This window comes from Hippoglossus stenolepis, chromosome 1, assembly GCF_022539355.2.
Source record: "Hippoglossus stenolepis isolate QCI-W04-F060 chromosome 1, HSTE1.2, whole genome shotgun sequence".
Classification (NCBI taxonomy): Eukaryota; Metazoa; Chordata; class Actinopteri; order Pleuronectiformes; family Pleuronectidae; genus Hippoglossus; species Hippoglossus stenolepis.
In genome coordinates this window covers 18,525,955-18,546,675 of record NC_061483.1, presented here as the reverse complement: position 1 = coordinate 18,546,675, position 20,721 = coordinate 18,525,955, and the positions used below count along the sequence as shown (strand labels likewise).

The 20,721-nt window shown below is 41.0% G+C and overlaps 1 protein-coding gene across 3 annotated transcripts in view; it reads left to right on the top strand.

Annotated features, from left to right (window-relative positions):
- Positions 1-20,666, top strand: part of itsn2b (intersectin 2b) — a 30,805-nt gene extending 10,139 nt beyond the window's left edge. For all 3 annotated transcript variants that reach the window (XM_047340544.1, XM_047340512.1, XM_047340500.1), the window contains 36 exons: positions 73-321; positions 764-866; positions 1,042-1,178; positions 1,949-2,012; positions 2,647-2,784; positions 2,900-2,988; positions 3,617-3,879; positions 4,017-4,166; positions 4,294-4,434; positions 4,633-4,720; positions 4,917-5,056; positions 5,624-5,704; positions 6,031-6,191; positions 6,344-7,161; positions 7,261-7,382; positions 7,487-7,765; positions 7,895-8,091; positions 9,501-9,556; positions 9,983-10,149; positions 10,240-10,270; positions 10,398-10,519; positions 10,758-10,854; positions 10,981-11,175; positions 14,206-14,327; positions 14,475-14,581; positions 14,710-14,893; positions 15,462-15,560; positions 15,680-15,763; positions 15,869-15,952; positions 16,085-16,147; positions 16,575-16,724; positions 16,865-16,983; positions 17,122-17,204; positions 17,288-17,371; positions 18,107-18,280; positions 18,521-20,666. In XM_047340544.1, coding sequence (XP_047196500.1) covers positions 73-321; positions 764-866; positions 1,042-1,178; positions 1,949-2,012; positions 2,647-2,784; positions 2,900-2,988; positions 3,617-3,879; positions 4,017-4,166; positions 4,294-4,434; positions 4,633-4,720; positions 4,917-5,056; positions 5,624-5,704; positions 6,031-6,191; positions 6,344-7,161; positions 7,261-7,382; positions 7,487-7,765; positions 7,895-8,091; positions 9,501-9,556; positions 9,983-10,149; positions 10,240-10,270; positions 10,398-10,519; positions 10,758-10,854; positions 10,981-11,175; positions 14,206-14,327; positions 14,475-14,581; positions 14,710-14,893; positions 15,462-15,560; positions 15,680-15,763; positions 15,869-15,952; positions 16,085-16,147; positions 16,575-16,724; positions 16,865-16,983; positions 17,122-17,204; positions 17,288-17,371; positions 18,107-18,280; positions 18,521-18,669 — 5,390 coding nt within the window. In that variant the 3' untranslated portion in view covers positions 18,670-20,666. The remainder of the gene's footprint in view (positions 1-72; positions 322-763; positions 867-1,041; positions 1,179-1,948; positions 2,013-2,646; positions 2,785-2,899; positions 2,989-3,616; positions 3,880-4,016; positions 4,167-4,293; positions 4,435-4,632; positions 4,721-4,916; positions 5,057-5,623; positions 5,705-6,030; positions 6,192-6,343; positions 7,162-7,260; positions 7,383-7,486; positions 7,766-7,894; positions 8,092-9,500; positions 9,557-9,982; positions 10,150-10,239; positions 10,271-10,397; positions 10,520-10,757; positions 10,855-10,980; positions 11,176-14,205; positions 14,328-14,474; positions 14,582-14,709; positions 14,894-15,461; positions 15,561-15,679; positions 15,764-15,868; positions 15,953-16,084; positions 16,148-16,574; positions 16,725-16,864; positions 16,984-17,121; positions 17,205-17,287; positions 17,372-18,106; positions 18,281-18,520) is intronic.
- Positions 20,667-20,721: the final 55 nt, after the last annotated feature.

Sequence of the window (20,721 nt, the reverse complement as noted above, 5' to 3'; positions counted from 1 at the left end):
TGGCTAATCTAATGTGTGTAAATGCATATTGACCACTGTGTCATCCAATGCCTGTGCCTGTGTGTGTCCTAGGTATTGGTTCTTTGTCGAACATGTCCATGATGCCTGGGACAAACCTTAGCATGTTAATCCCTCTCTCCTTGGCAACCCCTGGACTCTCACCTTTGACACCAATGACAGGCCTCACCCCTTTGGTTCCTATGGCAACAGGCCTGAGCCCTCTCATAGCCTCCACCAACACCAGACCCATGGGAAATGTCACACTGCCAAATGGCACCATGGGAATTCTCCATCCTATGCCAACTGGACCTTTGGCAACTGGTACACATGATTCTCATTTCTATCTCTCCATCTATTTCCTCTCCTCTTTTAATCTCTGCTATTGTGTATCTGTCACTACTCTGAAAGAAAAGTCATCAGGATCCTGTGCAGTTCGATTGAATACATCCATCTGTCTTTTAAATATTACTTGCTTCATGCTTATTTTCTGTTTCTACTGAGGAGGAATGCCCTGCTCTGATAATATATATTATATATGTTTGCAGCTGAGTGTCAACAATGAAATATTGACCTTGACAATGTTACCACAGGGAGTGCATGACAGTATTACTGAGCCTCTGCAGGGCTCCTTTACCTTCTCTGAAAAAGTATAAATGTTTGGAGGTAATATGTCATAATTTTGGTTAGGTGGTAGGTCCTAAAAATGTTGCAAAGTACTGTTTAATGTTTGTAATTGATACATGCTTGTGCTTTGTGTTTTTAGGTCTTCCTCTATCTGTGTCCAACTACTCCTCTCCACTAGGAATGTCCTCTTCTCCTGCTGGTATATACAAGGCCTCATCAATGCTGGACCTGGGATCTAGCAGGTAAAACGCACACACTCGCACACACTTGTACAGAAATTTGAAAGAGCTATGAATCCTTGAAAAAAATCCAAATGTTAATCTCTTTTTTTAATGAACACAAAAGCACAAAAGACTTGTAGACTGTAGTTTGTTTTACTTTGTTTGTATTTTTATTTTGTCACTGTTTGTCCTTCAGCTCCGCTTCCTCATCCCCCTCTGTGATGTCACCTATGGTTGCTGGTCCCAGTGACTGGGCCGTGCCACATGCCTCTAGACTTAAATACAGACAGCAGTTCAACGGTCTGGATAAACAGATGACTGGACACCTCACTGGTACGGGGTGTGTGTGTGCGCAGTGTGTGTCTGTGGAGTGTGTATGCGCAGTGTATATTACACAAAACCAAACTATGCGTGAAATGCAGGCGTGGACGTTCATGAACAGTCGCTGATTATTTCATAATGGAAGCCTCCCTCTTGGAAGTGTATACTGTGTCTACACCAGCTGCGGGTGTGTTCAGACACAGGGACAGTTTTTCAACACACACAAGTATGTAATTGGCTTTTCGTTCTCATACTGGAAGCCTCGCTGGACCTGTTCCCTCTAGCATGATGTAACTAATGACGTTCACTATTGTCTAATGTGATTTGGCACATTATATGTGGTCCAGCACATTAAATACGTGATATGAAAGACTATTTATTTGAGTTTTTTAGAGCTCTCAGCCAAATGTCTTTGTAGATGATTGGATACAGCTCAATATTCCTCAAACAAGATGATCAAGAGCTGTCTGCTAAATAATCATAATGCTGACTGTTCAAGCTGCCACAGTCCCTCATTCATCATCTTTCCATTTAGTTTCCCACTTAACATTTAACCTTTGCAGACAAAACAGAGTCAAAAACATCAGGTAACCTGAACCCTGTTTCTGATGAAGACTGCTCTCTTGGTACACCTGACACATTTTTACATTTTGTTAATTGGTACAAACCTAACCAGTGCTTACACACACCCTTGTCCTCTGCTTTACTCTATGGCTTTACTCCACCCCACCCAGACATCTGTGCTCTACAGATGCTCTGACATTTGTCCCTTTTGTTGGCAGGTCAGCAGGTGAGAGGTGCCATGGCAACCACGATGCTGACTCAGACACAGCTGGCCTCCATCTGGTAAGTGTGTGTGTGTGTGTGTGTGTGTGTGTGTGTGTGTGTGTGTGTGTGTGTGTGCATTTTAGTGTGTCTTATAAAGAAAAATGTTTACAATTGAGTCAATTCTTATTATAAACTACTAGGAAATAAAGTTTCTGTAAAAGAGAACTCTTCATGGTGTAATATTTTTTCGGCAATTAAATCTTAATGACATCATCTTAATCTTAATCCATTAAAATTTATTAAGAATGAATCCGTAAAATCCACAGGTTTTAATGAAATAATCCGGTAATACAGTTCAAAGATAACCTCTCTGTGATCAACATACAATATATGTGTGCTTTTATATAGTAAAGCTACATTTTGCTGCAGCTAATGATGTGTGCTCACTAAAGCTTGTGCTCCTGACTACACAGTTGAGATCAGAATCCAGAAGTAGTTTATTAGTAGAGGTTGGTTGTTAACATTAACTAAACCAGTGCACATCCAACATAACTGAGATGAAAACAACTGCTGACCACAGTTGTAAATATACTGACAATCTTGGTTGTATTTAGGTCCTAAATATTCCCACTAATAATGCCACTAATCTTAAAATACTTTCCTCACTTGTATGTAATTCGACAGTAAATTCCTATTTCTAACCCTTGTGCAGGACTTTAGCAGATGTGGATAAGGATGGCAAGCTGAAGGCTGAGGAGTTTATTCTGGCAATGCATCTGGTTGACATGGCAAAGACCGGCCTACCACTGCCGCTCATACTACCAATTGAGCTGGTGCCACCCTCACAGAGGTATGTGCACACATATGACTCAATTCAACAAGTGTGTTGAAATGACCTATTCAGAGTAACCGTTTTGAATAATGTCAATTTTGTTTATTCAAGCAAGTAATTTGAACTGTTGCAGGGGTGCAGTGAATGGATCCAGCTCTTCTCTCTATGCAGCTCTGACTGATGATTTCGACATCGAACCTCCACAGAAAGTCAAGAGCAACCGTCAGTACTCTTATGTCCACACTATCTCCATTACTAAGAACTAAGATATTGTGAGACTGAAATCAGATAATCACCACAGATCCCTCAGTACAATCAATGGCTATGGGTCATGGCTCTGTGGCTGAACCCTCTTTTTATTTTTGTACATCTAACATAAACTAAACATGCACACATTGTTGTTAAATACACAGTAGCCACTTTCAGCAGGCTTAACCACAGCCAGTCGGGAGAAGATATTTAATTCTATTTAGTAAAGGGTCACACACTTTGTTGTTGGGTTTGTACACAGTCACAGCTTGATTTAAAGCATGTACCAGCTAATGTTGGGTTCATGGCTAAAAGCTATTTTGAAATCCCGAAGTCTCCCAAACAATAATAATTATATAAACCTGTATAATTATGGTAAGATAGAAAGTTATGGTAAGATAGAAAGTTATGGTAAGATAGAAAGATTGTGTTTGTACTGGTTTGATCCACTTTCTGTTCAAACCCTTCAACATACCGTTCAGCCATAAAAAAAACTGAAATAAGTTATCTTTATTTAAAAAGAATTTGTGAATTCTTGCTGATTTACACTTTCAAACAGAAATCACTGTCACCCATAAAACTTTATTACCTATCTACTCAGTGTCATTTGAGGATAGATTCAAAGCCAACCAGGAGCGAGGGAACGCGGAACTGGAGAAAAGACGACTGGCGTTGCAGGAAGCCGAGAGGAGGGAGCTTGAGCGGCGTGCTCAAAAGGAGAGAGAGGAGCGAGAAAAGAGAGAGCGGGAAGCCTGGGAGGCAGAGGAGAGGAGGCGGAAAGAAGAGGAGAGAAGGTTGGAGCGACAGAGGGAGCTCGAGAGGCAGAAAGAAGAAGAGCGACAGAGGGAGATAGAAAGAAAGGAGGTAAGGAACTGTTTAGATACTCTATGTACATGTAAAAAGATTTGTATGAATATTTCCTCCTTCAATTGTAATATATTTGTTCAAATTTTTGGCAAATATATTAACTTTAGCATCTTTTGTGACTATGCTCACTCTAGGCTGCACAGCGGGAGCTTGAGCGCCAGAGGAAGGAGGAGTGGGAGAGAAGGAGGCGAGGAGAGCTCCAGATAAAGAAGCAGCAGGAGCAGGATGATATCATCAGACTGAAAGCTAAGAAGAGGAGTCTGGAGATGGAGCTGGAGGCTGTGGTAAGTGGTGAAGAGATCATTTATCAACTCTCATAGACGTACTCTCTTTTGTCCTGATGTCCTATCATCCCCCCCATCATTGACTTTCTCTCATGTCTATCTGTCTTTCTGTCTCACTCTACCTCAGGGTAACAAGCATCGTCAGATCTCAGACCGGCTGCGTGACATTCATAATAAGAAGAAGCTTCAGAGGACGGAGCTGGATCTCACCAGTCAAAGGAAAGAGTCACGCCAACAGGACATTAACAGCATACACAAACAGCTAGAGGTGTGTGTTTGTTTGAGTTTTATTTTGCCAATGTTTTCCTGACACTGTTTTATTGTGGCAAAGTACCCTTAACAGTTTTGTGTGTTTATGTGTGTTTGATCTTTGCTTTTTTGAGAAAGGGTGTTCAGTGTCTTACCCCAAATATTTTCCTCCAGTGACGTATTTCTTGTTGCTTTTGATGCTTTTCCTCTTGTTCAGGAGTTCCAGAGGAAGTTGTCCCAGCTGACTCCGGAGCAGAAGAGACTCAAAGAGAAACTCAAAAACATGACTCTGAATAACCTGCCTGGTCAGTGCTGATAGATTAAAGTGAAAAGCTTAGCAACAACAGTATAAACACAGTAGTTATATATATATGTATCACTGTAAATTATGAAAACGTATGTTAATTTACAATATAGGCTTTTTATATTTAAGAAGTATCATTGCACTCTTTTGCACTGGGAAGTTTCTGTCTTGTTTAACTGTATTACATCTGTTTGTAGTGTCATCCATGTCCACCATGAAGGTGAGCGTTTCGGAGAAAAAAGGGACGTGTATGAAACTGCGAGATCATCTGCAAACTCTGGAGAAAGAGACTGCTGCCAAACTGGCTGAGATGGACCATTATAATAAAGATATGCAGGTAGGAATTAATCACAAGTATAGAATAGTTTAACTAGCAGAACATGACATCATTTCTATCAACATGTCACATAAAGCACTGACACCGAGCCTGTTTGAACCAAGGATAAGATGGAGCATGTGTCAAGGTATGCAGGTCTTTTAAACGCTCTCTGAATGTCTCAATATCTAAACTATGAGGAGTACATAAGATGAACATGACGGTGTTGGTAATGTGAAGCTTTATTACAGAGCTAGTAGTTTAGACTATTTTCCTGAACTAAACTTATAACATCTTTGTGTGTGTCCTGTTTTATACTTACAGATTTTTGTTTTGTTGTTTTTACCTATTATTGCTGCCTTGCCCTTAATGCCTCTTTTCTCTCCTCCTACAATCATCCCTCTCCTTCATAACTCTTTCTTTCCTTCGGATACTAATTTGATTCCTCTTTTATCTTTATCTTCTCTCCCTCTCGTCTGGACTTCTCTCCTTTCTTCTCCATTGGAAATGCCCTGCTCATCTTTATGCTGGAACCTGTTCCTCTCTTCCCTCTCACATGTCTCATATCCCAACTCCCCAACTTTACAGTATGTGGGATCTGAGGACTCTATGCTTCAGGCTGTCTTCTGTCTGCTGGCCTGCCTCCGTAACCTCTTCTACCTACTAAAGGTTTCAGCTTTAGGTCTCTTTGTTGTTCTCAGTCTTTTCTATTGTTCCTTGACCTGCTCACATTTCTCAGATCAAACACAACTCTTTTCCGTGCTGTTGTGGCTTCTCAGGTTCTCTCTTATAATTTGAACTGTCTCTTTTTCTCCCTCTCTCTTACATTGTCTCACTAAAATTAGCTAATTTTTAGTTACCTTTGTGCTTGCTTTGTGTTTGTCCATGCTTGTGTGTCTACCCTTCTGCCCATTATATCTGTCTGGTACACTCATTTGTAAATTCAGCCACATATCTTTCACTGGTAAAACTTTGCAATTTTCTGTTAATGTCAGGAACTGAGAGAAAGCCAGAGGAAGCAGCAGGTAGCATTAGAGAAACTACGGAGCGTCAAAGAGGACAAACAACGTGAGCTGATTCGAAGGAAGGAGCAGGAAGAGGAGAGGAAACGACAGGAGGAGGAGAGTAGGCGGAGGGAGGAGGAGGAAGCTCAAAGGTATTTTGCTTTAACACAGGTTTAGTTTTAGATTTTATAACTTAGCAAAATTAATGTTTCTTTACTTGCTATATAATCTCCATGAGAAACAAGTGTGAAAAAAAGTATATTTCATCTTGACAATATCGTCAATGTTTGCTTCCTACTCTCAGACGTATTAAGATGGAAAAGGAGCGTCAGTGGCAGGAGAAGCTGAAGATGGATGAAGAGGAGCGTCAGAGGAGACTCCGGGAGGAGAAAGAGGCCAAACAGAGGGAGGAGGAGGAGAGGGAGAGACAGGCGTTGATCAGAGCTGCAAAAGACCAGGCCGAGCGGGAGTTCAGAGCAAAAGAGGAGGCAGAGCGCAAGAGACGAGAGGAGGAGAGAAGGAAAAGAGAAGATGAGGAGAGGAAGAAAAAAGAAGAGGAGGAGCGTCAGAGGCAGGTGGAGAGACAGAGGCAGGAGGAGGAGAGGAGAAAGTTGGAGGAGGAAAGGAGAAAGCTAGAGGAAGAAAGGAGGAAACTGGAGGAAGAGCGGAGAAAAGAGGAGAAAAGAAGGAAGGATGAGGAGGAGCGGAAGAGGTTAGAGGCGGAAAGGAGAGATGAGGAATGCAGGAGGGAGAGGGAGGAGGAGGAGAGGAGGAGTAAGAGGGCGGCTGAGGCCGCTGTCCGAGATGCAGAGGAGAGGAAAAAGCACGATGAGGAGGAGAGAAAGAGGAGAGAGGAGGAGGACAGGCGAAAGAGGGATGAAGAGAGGAGAAGGCTTCAGCAGGAGCAGCAGGAGGAGGAGAGGAGGAGGCGTGAGGAGGAAAGAAAGAAGGGGGAAGAGGAGAGGAGTAGAAAGAAGGAGGAAGAGGAAAGGAGGAAAGCCGAGGAGGAGAGAAAGAGGAAGGAGGAGGCATCTCGTCAGCAGCAGCAGCCGAGTGTAGTAGGGAAGCTGGATATTCAGGAGAAACTGACAAATCTGCTGAGAGGACTGGAGGAGAGGAAAGGTGAGACAAACACACACACACAAATTATAGAACTTATTTGTGGTCAAATTTAGTGTCTTCCTGTATTTAGTCACAAAACCACTTTTGATGTTGTTTCAGGTGGACAACCCAGGGCCACACATCACAGGAAATCAGCTGCTCTCACTTCCTTCAAAGCGCTTTTTCCGTTCACTGCACGAAACAACGAAGAGCTCAGCTTCAATGCAGATGATATCATTGAGGTTAGAATGAAAATGATGTCCTTTAAAACACAAGTTAGAACTTTCTCCCTACATCTTCCTCACTTTTTTCTCTTCTCTCAAACGTGTCTGTCTCCACCTGTCAGGTTGATGAGACGACAGAGCGGGAGGAGGGTTGGCTGTATGGCAGCAAACTAGGGAAGATGGGTTGGTTCCCAGAGAGCTACGTTGAGAGAGGGACCCCATCAAACACTTCTAATAATACTGTTGCTTCTGCTGCTGCTGCTGCTGCTGCTGTTCCAACTAAAGTGCCGCTCCAGTCACAGCTTTCCAATGTGCTTGAGGCTGCCAAAGCAGCAGGCACCAAGTCTGCCTTCACACCAACACACTCTCCAAACCTTGCACCCTTGGAGACACAAGGACAGGTGAGAGGTTTACAGACATTATACCACAGGAGCAGCTATGGTCATTTTATAACCATAATATGATTATTGTCTGCACACAATCACTTACAAATGTTCACTGTGCTTTCTTTATTTCTATGCTTCTCTTAGCTGGTGGTAGGAAACCTGCTCGCCCAGGCCCTGTGTTCGTGGACAGCAAAGACAGACAGCCATCTGAACTTCAACAAGGACGATGTCATTCAGGTGCTGGAGCAGCAGGAGAACTGGTGGCTGGGAGAGCTGAACAGTGAAAGGGGCTGGTTCCCGAAGACATACGTGACACTGCTGGGAGAAGAGGAGAGTTCAGAGTAAGTCTGTTTCCCCATTTGTTCGCCAATTACTTCTTCAGTTAACAAAGCACCAGACTTTTGACTAAAAGTATTTTACATTACATTTCATTTAGCTGACGCTTTTATCCAAAGCGACTTACAATAAGTGCATTCAACCATGAGGGTACAAACCCAGAACAACAAGAATAGAGAAAGTACAATTTCTTCAAAAAAAATGTCATTAGTTTCACTTCCTAAGTTAAATTGCAAGCCTTATCTATTTTGATCATTTCTTAGGGACTTGAATAGGATAATAGAGGAAAACTTAAACTTTCAAAGTAGTTTAGTGTAACTTGTGTGTGCCAAAATTTCTGAATCTCAGTCCTTTTTTTGATTCCATTTGTAAACTTACATAAACTAAGTACACATACATACCTGTGTTATACTTTCCAAACCAACATACTGTTGTAGCTGTAGGGAATCATCAAAACAAGGTGTGGTGTCTACAGGTGTGGTATTAAAAGTGTATATGAACACAGAATGATTTCAGCTGGTGTTATACCAAACTGTTGAGGTGAAAGCAAAGCTGAGGCTACACCCCTCCTACTACATTTTAGTTTGAAAATGCCTCCCAGTTGCTACGTTTATGCCTAAAATGGAGACGTTAGGATGGTAGTCTGGACGGACAAACGATGAGATGTTTTCAAACAATGTCACTCTCATTATCTTACTGTTTGTCACTTTTCAGTCATGATTTGACGGCCAGCAGTGAATCCAGAACATTAACACAAAGCAGTTTTTTCTGTAATCAAGCATCTAAATGCAGAGTAGAACATCTACTTCCTGTTAACACCGACACACACATGCCCAGTGTACGAGACTGGTCGTGTGAATTGGAGTTTCATGTTACTGACATGGAGATGCTTGTGTGGACGCAGATGGTTTTAGTTTTTTAACGCCATTTTAAAGCAAAGATGTGATAGTATGGATGTAGCCTCAGGCTGGAGTCTGAAGGTAAAGCTCTTAAATTTTGTGAATCATGCACATTCCAACTTTCACCCCTGAGGTTTAAATAGAGACCACATAAAAAATAGTTTACCAGATGAAAGGCTCAGATATCAGGTAGCAGCTTTGAGATCAACCCCTGCTCCTTCAGAACTGAATGGAAGAAGTTATTCAGATATCTGCTGAGGATGACTCTGTCGAAGTTGTCAAATCACATTCAATATGTACAAGACTCAGGGAGAAAACCTGGACAAACTGATGTGTCCCTCAGATTCTCATGCTACTTCTCAGCCTTTTCTACTGCTGCAGTGGCAGAAACAGCCTCTTGATCCAAAGACAGATAAGCACTTTAAGATGAAATGAGAAATTAAGAGGTGGATGTTCCAGGATGCTTAAAATGAATAAATATTTCAATGTAATTTTGTCTTTTTTTGTGTTTATAGCCTGAAGAGTTCCCCTCCTGATGTTTCAGAGTCCAGTGACGGTCTGCAGCCTGAAGGTGCAATAACACTTGTATTATCCTAATGCAGTTCAGTAGATATTTACATTCATAATTTACATATATTATACTCTCATACTGTGTGTTGCTGTTGCCTACCTTTACCTTATGATTTCCAGGTTATTGAAGGTGCGCACATGGCATTTTATACTAGTTCCATCCTGACATTGAGTTGTCATACTTGCATCTGTATTTATTATTGAAATACATAAATAACATGTTTGTAATGAAATCCTTATTGTTAAGAGAAGGAAATTTCCCTTTTATAGTCTGTCCTGAAAAGAACATACAGTCTATAACCTCTTTATCTGTGTTGTTAATGAATGCGAGTTTGAAATCTTCATTCTCCTTAATTCTCCAGTCAAGCTTCTAACTACAATATTTTTTATTTTGTATCTTTTGCTCATGTGTTGTCTTCCTCTCCAGAATATTTGGCGTTGTATACCTATGAGTCTCCGGAGCCCGGTGATTTAACGTTCAAAGAAGGGGACATGATCTTGGTGAGCAAGAGGGACGGAGAGTGGTGGAGCGGCTCGATAGGCGACCGCACAGGCGTGTTCCCCAGCAACTATGTCAAACCCAAAGAGACAGATGTAAGAACTCATTGAACACACATGGGATAAGCTAATATATAATGTGGTTCTGTTGAAGTAATAAAAGATTCACAATTTGTATCATTTCAGACATCGAGCATATCTGGAAAGAAGAAGCAAGGTAAACACACCATCTTTTTTTGATAATACATCTGCCTGCGGCTCAAATACAAGAACACAACTCTCCTTTTCACTTTTTTGCCGCAGTTTAAATGTAATATTTGTTTATTGTTTGTGTGTGTGCACAGAGATTGGCCAAGTGATCAAGGCCCACCCCTCTACTGGCCCTGAGCAGCTAAATCTGGAAAACGGCCAGCTCGTCCTCGTCCTTGGAAAGAACACGACTGGCTGGTGGCTTGGAGAGCTACAGGTCAGTGTTTGCTGCTGTTAACCTGTTTGTTTTGGTCTATAGTCCTGTGTAGGTGGTAACCACAGAGGGTCAGCCGCCAGCTGTGGCACCACATCAGCGCAGCAGCCACAAGCTCTTTTATCATTGTTAGAGCAGTGGTTCCCAACCTTTTTGACTTGTGACCTTACTGAACTCAGCCAGTATCACTGCTTTCTGGTTAAAACCTCATTATCCACATTTGTGTGTTTTCTGACTCTAGGCCCGTGGTAAAAAGAGACAGAAGGGCTGGTTCCCTTCTTCTCACATCAAAATATTGGGATCCAACAGTGGAAAGTCCACACCAGCACCCCAGCCAGGTAACACACACACTTCTGAAAGTCTTGTAAAAGCCAGAGGTGAAGAGTCCACTACATTTTCTACAATTGTGATGTGATGAAATAAGTTATGTGAGTAAAAACAAGAGACAATTTCTCCTCCCTCAGTCTGTCAGGTGATTGCCATATATGACTACACCGCCGCCAACGGGGACGAAATGAGCTTCTCTAAAAGTCAACTGATCAACGTCATGGACAAGAGCAACCCTGATTGGTGGAAAGGAGAGATCAACGGGGTCACTGGCCTGTTCCCCACCAATTACGTTAAGATGACCACGGCGGACTGCGACCCCAGCCAGCAGTGTAAGAAAATCTCTTAAAATCGTATCATGACTGTAGATAGAAGGAAATGTGCGTGTTGAAAACACAGAGACGTTCTGCTTCCATGTGACTAATTCTTTCTGTTCACCGATGCAATCCCCATCTGCCATCACTGATATTCTTTGTTCCATCCATCTCTTCATCTTTTTATTCCTTCTTCTCACTGAGTATCTCACCTTTTTCCCTCCCTCTCACTTCCCAACCTGTATTTCTCCCGCCCTCCCTGTCTCTCCATTCTCCTCTTTCTCCTTCTAGGGTGGTAGAAAGTCCTCTTCCTCCTCCTCCACCACCTCTTCTTCCTCTACTCCTCCTGACTTCAGAGAGACCCACTATTACACTCCTGTCTGAACGGGCAGTGTCTGGACTCCTGTCGACTAACCTCTGCGTGTGTGTGTGTGTGTGTGTGTGTGTGTGTGTGTGTGTGTGTGTGTGTGTGTGTGTGTGTGTGTGTGTGCGTGTGCGTGTGCGTGTGCGTGTGTGAAGCTTAGAGAGTAAACTGGAAAGAAATGCAAACCAATCCTGTTACATGTGAATGAATCAGGACGTAACCAAGTTTCTTATAACTCTCAGTGCTCTTTTGTTTATCCTGTCATTTGTTAAAGCCTTGATGCCTTTTTATCATGAACAGAGGGAAAGAAACAAAAAAGTGTCTGAATCGGAGGAATAGTGGGTCTCTCTGTGGCTTCTCCCTCTTCTTTCCTTTCATTCCCCCTCATAATACACTTATTTTTCTCCCTCCTTTCTTCCAAGTGTATCTTTTTTCTTTCTCACTCTTTGTTTAATCCCTTATTTCCATTCTAACTCTCTCCTCTCTCCTGGGGACTTAGCTGACACAGAGCCCACTATTTTTCTCAGATAAATCCATATTCAGACAATTTTTGCTGTTACTTTCTAGGCCTTTTTCTCTCATAGAGTTAGTACAAATAATGCACAAACCTTGAAGCCTGTTGCTAATTTGAGATAGCCCACATTCATGCCCAAGACTCCTGCATTTATTTAAAATGCTTGCAGCAAGTCATGAAGTGTGCCCGCTATATTCATAAAATAAATATGTTCAAATGAATATAATAAAACTTATTTAGATTTTGCTCAGGATTAAGTTAGAAACTTGAGTTGACAGTCTGCTAAAATGTTAGGTTAGATTTGAATTACAAATCCTTCCCTTTATTTGACCTGTTGCCTTTAACCATTTTGCAGTGGACCTTTTGATTTTATGCCTTTGAAAACCAGTTCAACTTTATCTGAACAAAAAATGCTTGGAGTATTTTGTCTATATATTTAAAAGCCATAACTGGGTCAGCTGTCATCACTAATGGGGACAGAAGTAGTTTTGAAGTGAGACAACCACTGACAGACATAAGCTTTACCTCCTGCAGTGATATGAGAAACTGCTGCTGCACCTTATATTAGCTGAATGTTGCTTTGCTGCTATGAATGTTTTTTGTCTCCGCAGAAAGTGAATGCACCTTGAAAAATAATTATTATAGGATTTATTTCTTCAGGTCCTCAAGTAAACAATAATTATCTATGCAAGCGTCACATCTGTGGATCTGTTACTCAGTCTGATAAACACTGAGGTAAAACCACATCAATCAAATGAAAAATTATAAATACACTCTGATGAACACTAATGCAAGTCAAACCAAACTGCTGCTAATGTGTTTGCACTGTTCTCTTTCATTTTAATTCTGAAGTTGTATCAGACCTCACTTGGATTTCAAGTAAAACAGTGTGAAGTTGCATTAAGAGTTCACAACAGCAAAGGCTGTTAGCACAACTGACTTGGGCGTATACATGAAAGACATTTATGGTACAAGATGATGAAAATATTTTGAAGATGTGCCTATTAATATATTTCTGATTCTGAAATAAAACATTAAAAATAAAGACTTCTTTGCGATCATAGAAGTGTTGCTCTATGTAATGTCTTTGCTCAGCTCGTGTGTGTGTGTGTGTGTGTGTGTGTGTGTGTGTGTGTGTGTGTGTGTGTGTGTGTGTGTGTGTGTGTGTGTGTGTGTGTGTGTGTGTGTGTGTGTGTGTGTGTGTGTGTGTGTGTGTGTGTTGTCAATACAATAAATGCGGTTAAGATGAACAGATATATTTGAGACTCAGCATTACATCCTTTTTTTTCTTCATTAAAATTCGTCCGTCGTCGTTTTCTTTTCATAAATTCAGACACTCCCTGATTCTTCGAGCAGCTTAACTCTTTTTGTGCAACTAAGTCTTAAATAATTGCAACTCAGAAAATTTTATATGATAAGTTGTATCCCTTTTAATATTGGCTTAAATGTTTTACTGTTGCAGCCTTAGATTTCTGACCTGGACATCAGTGTTTGGTCTTGTTTTAGGGGCAGAAATGATAGAAAATACAAAATGAGAAAGGTAACATGCACTGAATGGGTGAGAGAGAAAGAATGAAGACATTCCTCTTCCTGTTTTGGGACAAGCAGATTTGGTCCAGGAGACGTTTCACTCTGACACCAGCAATTAGAAGATAACAGCACAGAAGGTGAAAGAGACAAACAGGAGAGACGGAGAGAAACCGATAGCAATGACTTTACAGAACAGATTTCACTTTTTAAACCTTTGGGGCGAGAGAGACAGTGAGGGGGAAGGAGGAGAAGGGGAGGAAAGGAAAGGGTCAGTGACCGAGAACCAGTTCGTTTCTACAGGACCCTCACAATGGTCTAATGGGCACCAGGTATCAGGTAAGTGTACGTGTGTTGGAGTGTGTGGTGATCTAGTGTTTCTTATTTATTTGTCCATTCCAGTTCTTCTTCTTCTTCCATTTTTGTTGTCTTCCTCCTCCTTTCTGAAGGTTCCAGTAATGACACATGAGAAGGTGCAGTAAGAAGAGTTAAAAGCAGCTTTGTAGTGTGTGCGTGTTCTCCATGCCAGAGCCACCAGCAGGGGGCAGTAAATGCAGTGACATGTTGCTGTGGTGTAAGCAGTGTAGTTTTGTTACAGTTAATACAACCATCCGCCCTCTTGTGTGTTCTTCCTCTCATGCAGGGTGTGCAGACCTGAACAGCCTGGACTCAATGAGCCCTCAGGAGAAGAAGAGACAGGGTTACATCCACGAGCTGATACAGACCGAGGAGAGATACATGGAGGACTTGAATATAGTGCTGGAGGTGATGCGCACACACACACGCACACTCACACACATGTCCCTCTGGGAAACTTGTGTGTCGACCAAATAAAATTGTGTCAGGATGTCTTCAAGTTCCTCTGATCTCATACCTGACGGTGTGTAAACAATCTGTCATTTGTGTCTGTAGGTTTTCCAAAGGCCTATGTCAGAGTCAGGCCGGGTAAATGATGCAGAGATGTCCATGATCTTTGTCAACTGGAAAGAACTGCTGGCCTGCAACACCAAACTTCTCAAGTAAGTATCTCATGAACAAAGAGGATGGGCTCTAGAAGGAGCATTCATTCTGATATGTTAAATGCAATGTTTTTACCGTTGTGTACAAACCTAGAGCTACATGTGTTTACATATGTACATGTTTGCAGGGCTCTGCGCGTCCGTAAGAAGACGGGTGGGGACAACATGCCGGTGCAGATGATTGGAGATATACTGGCTGCGGAGCTGTCCCACATGCAGCCTTACATCCGTTTCTGCTCCTGCCAAATCAACGGAGCCACGCTGCTCCAGAATCGCACCGACAACGAGCCGGACTTCAAGACCTTCCTCAAGGTATGGAGGAGAGAGGAAGGAGGGAGCAGGAGAGTTGGGGAAAACAAGTCATAACACGAGAGAGAAGAAATGTGGCGCCATGGTGAAGGTCCTCACTGAGATAGAGAAAAGATGGACTTCATCATATTTTAACGATTCAATGTTTAACCATTCCTCATTAAAAGGTCCTATGTTATATAAAATAGACCTATGTTATATATTTTGTTGACTTTAGTACATTACATTATCCAAAACTTTTCCAACATTGTTTAAACAAAGAGAAATTTACTTTATAAACTTACAACTTGTTCTTTTTGTTTTCTTCCTATTTTTAGTTTATTTTGTCTGTCTCTCTCTTTTATCATTTGCAACTTTGATGGGGAATCAAAATAATGCTGCTGCATATTTAAAAAAAGAAGTTGCGTTGTTTCTTTGTTTTTGTTTTTTTCTTAAATTCACTTGCATGTAGTGTTTTAGAAGTGTAACATTTGACTCTTTGAAATCTCCAAATTCTCTGTTGTCATATGAAAGAAGAAACAAGAATCTTATATTATTCGTATTCTTCAATATTGTTTTTTATTCCCATCAGAAAATCGCCACAGACTACAGGTGTAAGGGAATGCCGCTGTCCAGCTTCCTGCTGAAACCCATGCAGAGGATCACACGCTACCCACTGCACATCAAAAGTGTAGGTCAACGTGGTCATGAGCGTGTTTGAACTACTTGTTAAGTGGTTCAATTATTGGACCTACTTTGTGTGATGAGGAAAAATAAAAAGTGTAATTAAATTCTTGTGTGTGTTTTTAGATCCTGGAGTCCACTGCAGAGGGCCATGCTGATCGAGATCCTCTGAGAGAGGCTCTGGAGCGAGCGGAGGAACTCTGTCAACAGGTTCATTTCTTCACTTAAACACTCATTCATCACTTTATTCTGGATGAAACATATTTTTCTGTTTTATTTAAATGATGTTTGATGCTGAATGTTAAACTTGACCAGGTGAACGAGGGCGTTCGAGAGAAGGAGAACTCTGACAGACTGGAATGGATTCAGACCCACGTACAATGTGATGGTGCTGCAGAGGTATTAAACCTTATTAACTCAACTAGAACTAGCTCGATTAACTTATAAGGTTTTATTACCAAAAGGTTCGATAATGCCCAGTTCTAAAGATCATGTGAATTTCTTTGAATTGTTTTTACTTTTTTCCCACAGAACCTGGTCTTTAACTCTCTTACCAACTGTTTAGGCCCCAGGAAGTTACTCCACAGTGGTAAGGTGAGTAACACTCAAGTGTTTCTGAAACTGTGGAAACACAGCCGGGGAACAACTCTGGTGGGTTTTCCTATTCTAAAAAAAATAAGTATTACAGTGATACAGGGAGATTAAATGTGAAACATTACAGGGTCTGATCCTGTAATGTCCTGGTTACATGTCATTAGCCTCAGACGACTTTCACAGAGGAGATGAGCCGAAACCAAAGAATCTGATACAGTGATGACATGTCACCACTTAAATATTGTCATGATAAACTCAAACCATTTGCTTGCTGTGTCGAGAACAAATGTATTTTGATGCTGAGCAGTTCATAATATTACGAGAGTCATCACTGAGGGGAGAGGATTTGCAAAAGTAATGCTGTCAGGCTCGTGTTATTGTGATGTTGATGAACTTTCTGTGATGTGTTTGTGTGACGTCTTTCTAGATGTTTAAGGCAAAGAGCAACAAGGAGCTGTGGTCTTTCCTCTTCAAAGACTTCCTGCTACTGACGTATGCAGCGAAACAGTTCACCTCTTCTGGGCCCGATAAACTGTTCAGCAACAAGAACAATGCACAGCTCAAGATGTACAAACCGGTAAGACACACACACAAGTGGTAATGTGATGTGAGACTTCATATTTTCTTTATTCACATCTGTATGAAACATTTCCATGTTATTATGTGTGTTTATATATTTCCATGTATGACAGTTGGCCGTCTTTGTGTTTCCTGCAGCCTGTGCTGTTAAATGAAGTTCTGGTGAAGCTTCCTGATCCTTCCAGTGACGAGCCCATTTTCCACATCTCACACATTGATAGAGTCTACATCCTCAGGACTGACAACATCAATGAACGGTATATGCTTACACACACACACATATATATATATATATATATATATATATATATATATATATATATATATATATCTCTACACACACAGACAGATGTTGTGTGTCTGTTGGTGTATTTACTCTGTGTTTGTGCTGTCAGGACGGCGTGGGTTCAGAAGATCAAGGCTGCGTCTGAAGAGTTTATTGACACGGAAAAGAGAAAAAGGGAAAAAGCTTATCAAGGTTTGTGGAGACTCGCATAGTTTTACTGATGCCAACACATATGATGATATCTCAGAGTAATGTGTGTTTGTGTGTGTTTGCAGCTCGGTCTGTGAAGACAAGTGGAATTGGCAGACTCCTCGTGACCATCTTAGAAGCCACTGAGCTCAAGGCGGGAAAACCAAGCGGTGAGCTTGAATAAACTCCTGTATTTAAAAACACACTGTTGGAATCCAGCGATCAATCCCGGCTGCTTTTAATATCTAATGAAGCAAAATAAGCCACAGATTAATTGTATTATTCTGCCATTGCTCAGTTTACTTGAAGTATGAGGCCTCTTAATGCTGCAGTTATTCTTTTTTCCATAATGCAGAATTTTTATTTTATGCTGTCTATCATGCATAATTTCTTCTTTGTTTATATATATTTACCATCTTGGAGGTTATGTTTTCACCTGTGTGTGTTTGTTGTTTTATTGTTTTGTTTATTGGTTAAAGCAAAAACTGCCAATTACCTACTAAACTGATTTCCACTAAACTTGGTGGAGGGATGAGGCCTGGGCCTGTGGAGGCCCCATTACATTTTGGTGCAGATAAAGATTAAGGGGTGGCTCGAGGACGTTTTTTAACATTTTCAGTACTTTTTCAGGAAATAAGGCTCATATCTTGGTTATTTTTACTGTTTAGGACTGTGTTTTATGACATATTAATTATACAGGATAAGAACTAGACAATCATGTGTAGGATTGTTTGGGCTTAGTGGACGTATGCACTTAAATGTTTTCTTTCCTCTTCCGTTTACTCCTCTTTGCTGTTGCTCTCCTCGTCATTCATTCTTTTTCTCTCCTCCTTTTCTCCAATTTCTTAACCTACCATCACAATCCTTCTCCCCGCCCCTCGTCCTGTCTCCCGTCCCTCCTCCAGGTAAAAGTAACCCTTACTGTGAAGTGACCATGGGAGCTCAGATCTTCACGTCGAGGACACTGAACGACACGCTGAACCCCAAGTGGAACTTCAACTGTCAGTTTCACATCAGAGATATTTACCAGGACGTCCTCTGCATCACCGTCTTTGAAAGAGACCAGTTTTCACCTGATGGTCAGTTACCTGCTATATGTTCTCCCAACTGCCAGATTAAATTGTAATAGAGTTGTTTAAATAACCAGAAAGGGCTAAATTTGACAAATCTGTGTAGTAATTGTATCATAAGTGCATTTTAAAAATATCTCGATAAATATATTTTTTAGCCAATATTTGTTAATTTTCATCTGAGCATTTTTGTACAAATTCAGTTCTTCAAAACACACATGAACTTGGATTTTTCTTTTCTTGTACCAGTTTTCCTGGGTCGGACCGAGGTTCCCGTAGCAACCATTAAAAAGGAGTTGGAGAACAAGGGACCAGTGACGCGACGTCTTCTGCTGCACGAGGTTCCCACAGGGGAAGTGTGGGTCCGCCTCGACCTGCAGCTCTTCAGCGGCAAATAGTCATGTAGACTGAACTGAAATAAGAAACCACGTCTTCTATCAAGACATCCAAATGAGGATAAAATACCAAAATAAGAAAAAGCTGCTTTTTGTCACATACACAAAGTCTGATGGTTCCTGCATCGACCAACACACCCCTGAAAACTGTGTTTCACACAGAGGCCTTAATATTTGAATATCAACCAGCACTAATGATAATAATAATACCTCTTCTTATGTTGTCTGAATCTTCCAATAGGAATTAGAGCTGTATAATTATCGTCTAATGATGACGTCAGATGGAAAGGGAAGCTCAGTCAGTGCAGGAGTTTGCTCCTTTATGATATTTACACTTAAAAAGAACTAAAGCCTGTTTTCTCAGACAGTGGAGACAGTTTGTCATGAAGCTTGTTCTTGGTCCTCGACTGTAATGATCTATAATATCAGAGGAAGTTAAAGAGCAGTTAACAAAGCAATAAAACCATAAATATAAAGGTTTTCTCTAGAATCACCCAGCTCGATTTTGAATTGTTCAGTCACTGACACACAGTTTACCAATTTCGTTCAGTGGAAGTTAAAGTAGCTAGTGTTTCTCTTGACTTTCAGGATATGTATTAGTCGAAGATGAACAGATTGTGACTGGCTTCCATGACAACACTTTTTATCATCACTGACTGTAAGCTGTCTGGTCTCAGTGGCATTAAGGGCATCATCACCAGCAGATGGCAGCATAGAAATACATTGGACAAAGTGACAATGAAGATGTTTGTCAGTGGCTCTGATCTGGAGTCAGTTTACCACTGTAGACAGAAGATCTCAGGATGTGTTGTTCTGGGATGAGTCACTGTAACCATTAATCTTTGTCTTTAGTGTGTATGTGTGTATTTGTGTGTGTGTGTGGTGTAAAAGCATAGAGATGCTTAACAAATGGCTAAGGGCTCTTGACATGCTGCAGCTTTTGGAGTTGATTTTTAACTTCGGGCCTTTTGTCATATTTGAACTAAAATCTTTTAATCTCACTGGGATGATCATCTGTTTTGGATAGACGTCTTTTTCTCAGCTTTTTCTTCAGCTAAGGCCAAATAATTTATCCAAGTGTGTGTAAAGTAATCTAGGTGGAGAAAATGAGGGAGGAATAAAAAGCTGTCATGATTTTGTTTCACCTCGAACTCCTCCACCTCTTCTTGCTTTACTCTTCTGTGTAGAGGATTTTAGGGATGTCTGTGTTTTGAGGTGACACAGATTGGCGGATTATGTTTATCAGCACTAATGAACAGTATTTGCTCTCTTGTATTTTCGTTATTTACATTTTGACCCTGCTAGATTCACTCTCCACTCTCGACACTGCAGAAACATCCACCATTAAAACCATACAAGGATATGATGTGTAGAAGCTGTATAATTATGTTGTAGGTTGACTTTTTTTGGTGTCTTCTGCTTTCTTTTTGCTCTCTTGCTCTCATCCTGTTTATTTTCCCACTCTGAGCGCCTGCTGGTGCTCTGAATATTAACGAGAAAGTGTCGTATTTATTTCTTAATTTATGCATGTGTGACTATACAAAGGTTTGGAGCAGCTCTGCGTGCTGTGTCATCTTGGACCAGTTGGTATCCACCGGGTTTGTTTTGATCAGGTGTGACAGCAGATATTAAAAATGTCTTCATCTTCATCTGCGGTTGAGTTTTACTGTAAGTAGACTAGGTCACTAGTCTTTTTGTTAGCCCTGCTGTTTCCTGCTCTCATTCTGTTCATTTGTCTTATTCAATCAACAAATCTGTTTTTTAATCTTGAATTGATGTTGATATTTTCTGTTTGAGGATTATGTGCAAAGAGACTGGTCTACCTTCTTAGTGTGTGTAGGGGTGTTTTAAGTTTGTCTTTGCTTTTTATTTTCCTGAGTTTATGGCCTGTCGAACTCAGACTGGAGTCTGTAACCTGCTGTTTGTACTCACTTTGGCCTCTTTGTGGCACTCTCTCTATTCAGGGTTTCTTAAGTCAAATTAAAGGCATTAAAAGTGAACAAACTGTCGTATTATTATTATTGGCTGTCTGAAAAAAGTGATCTTTAACATTGT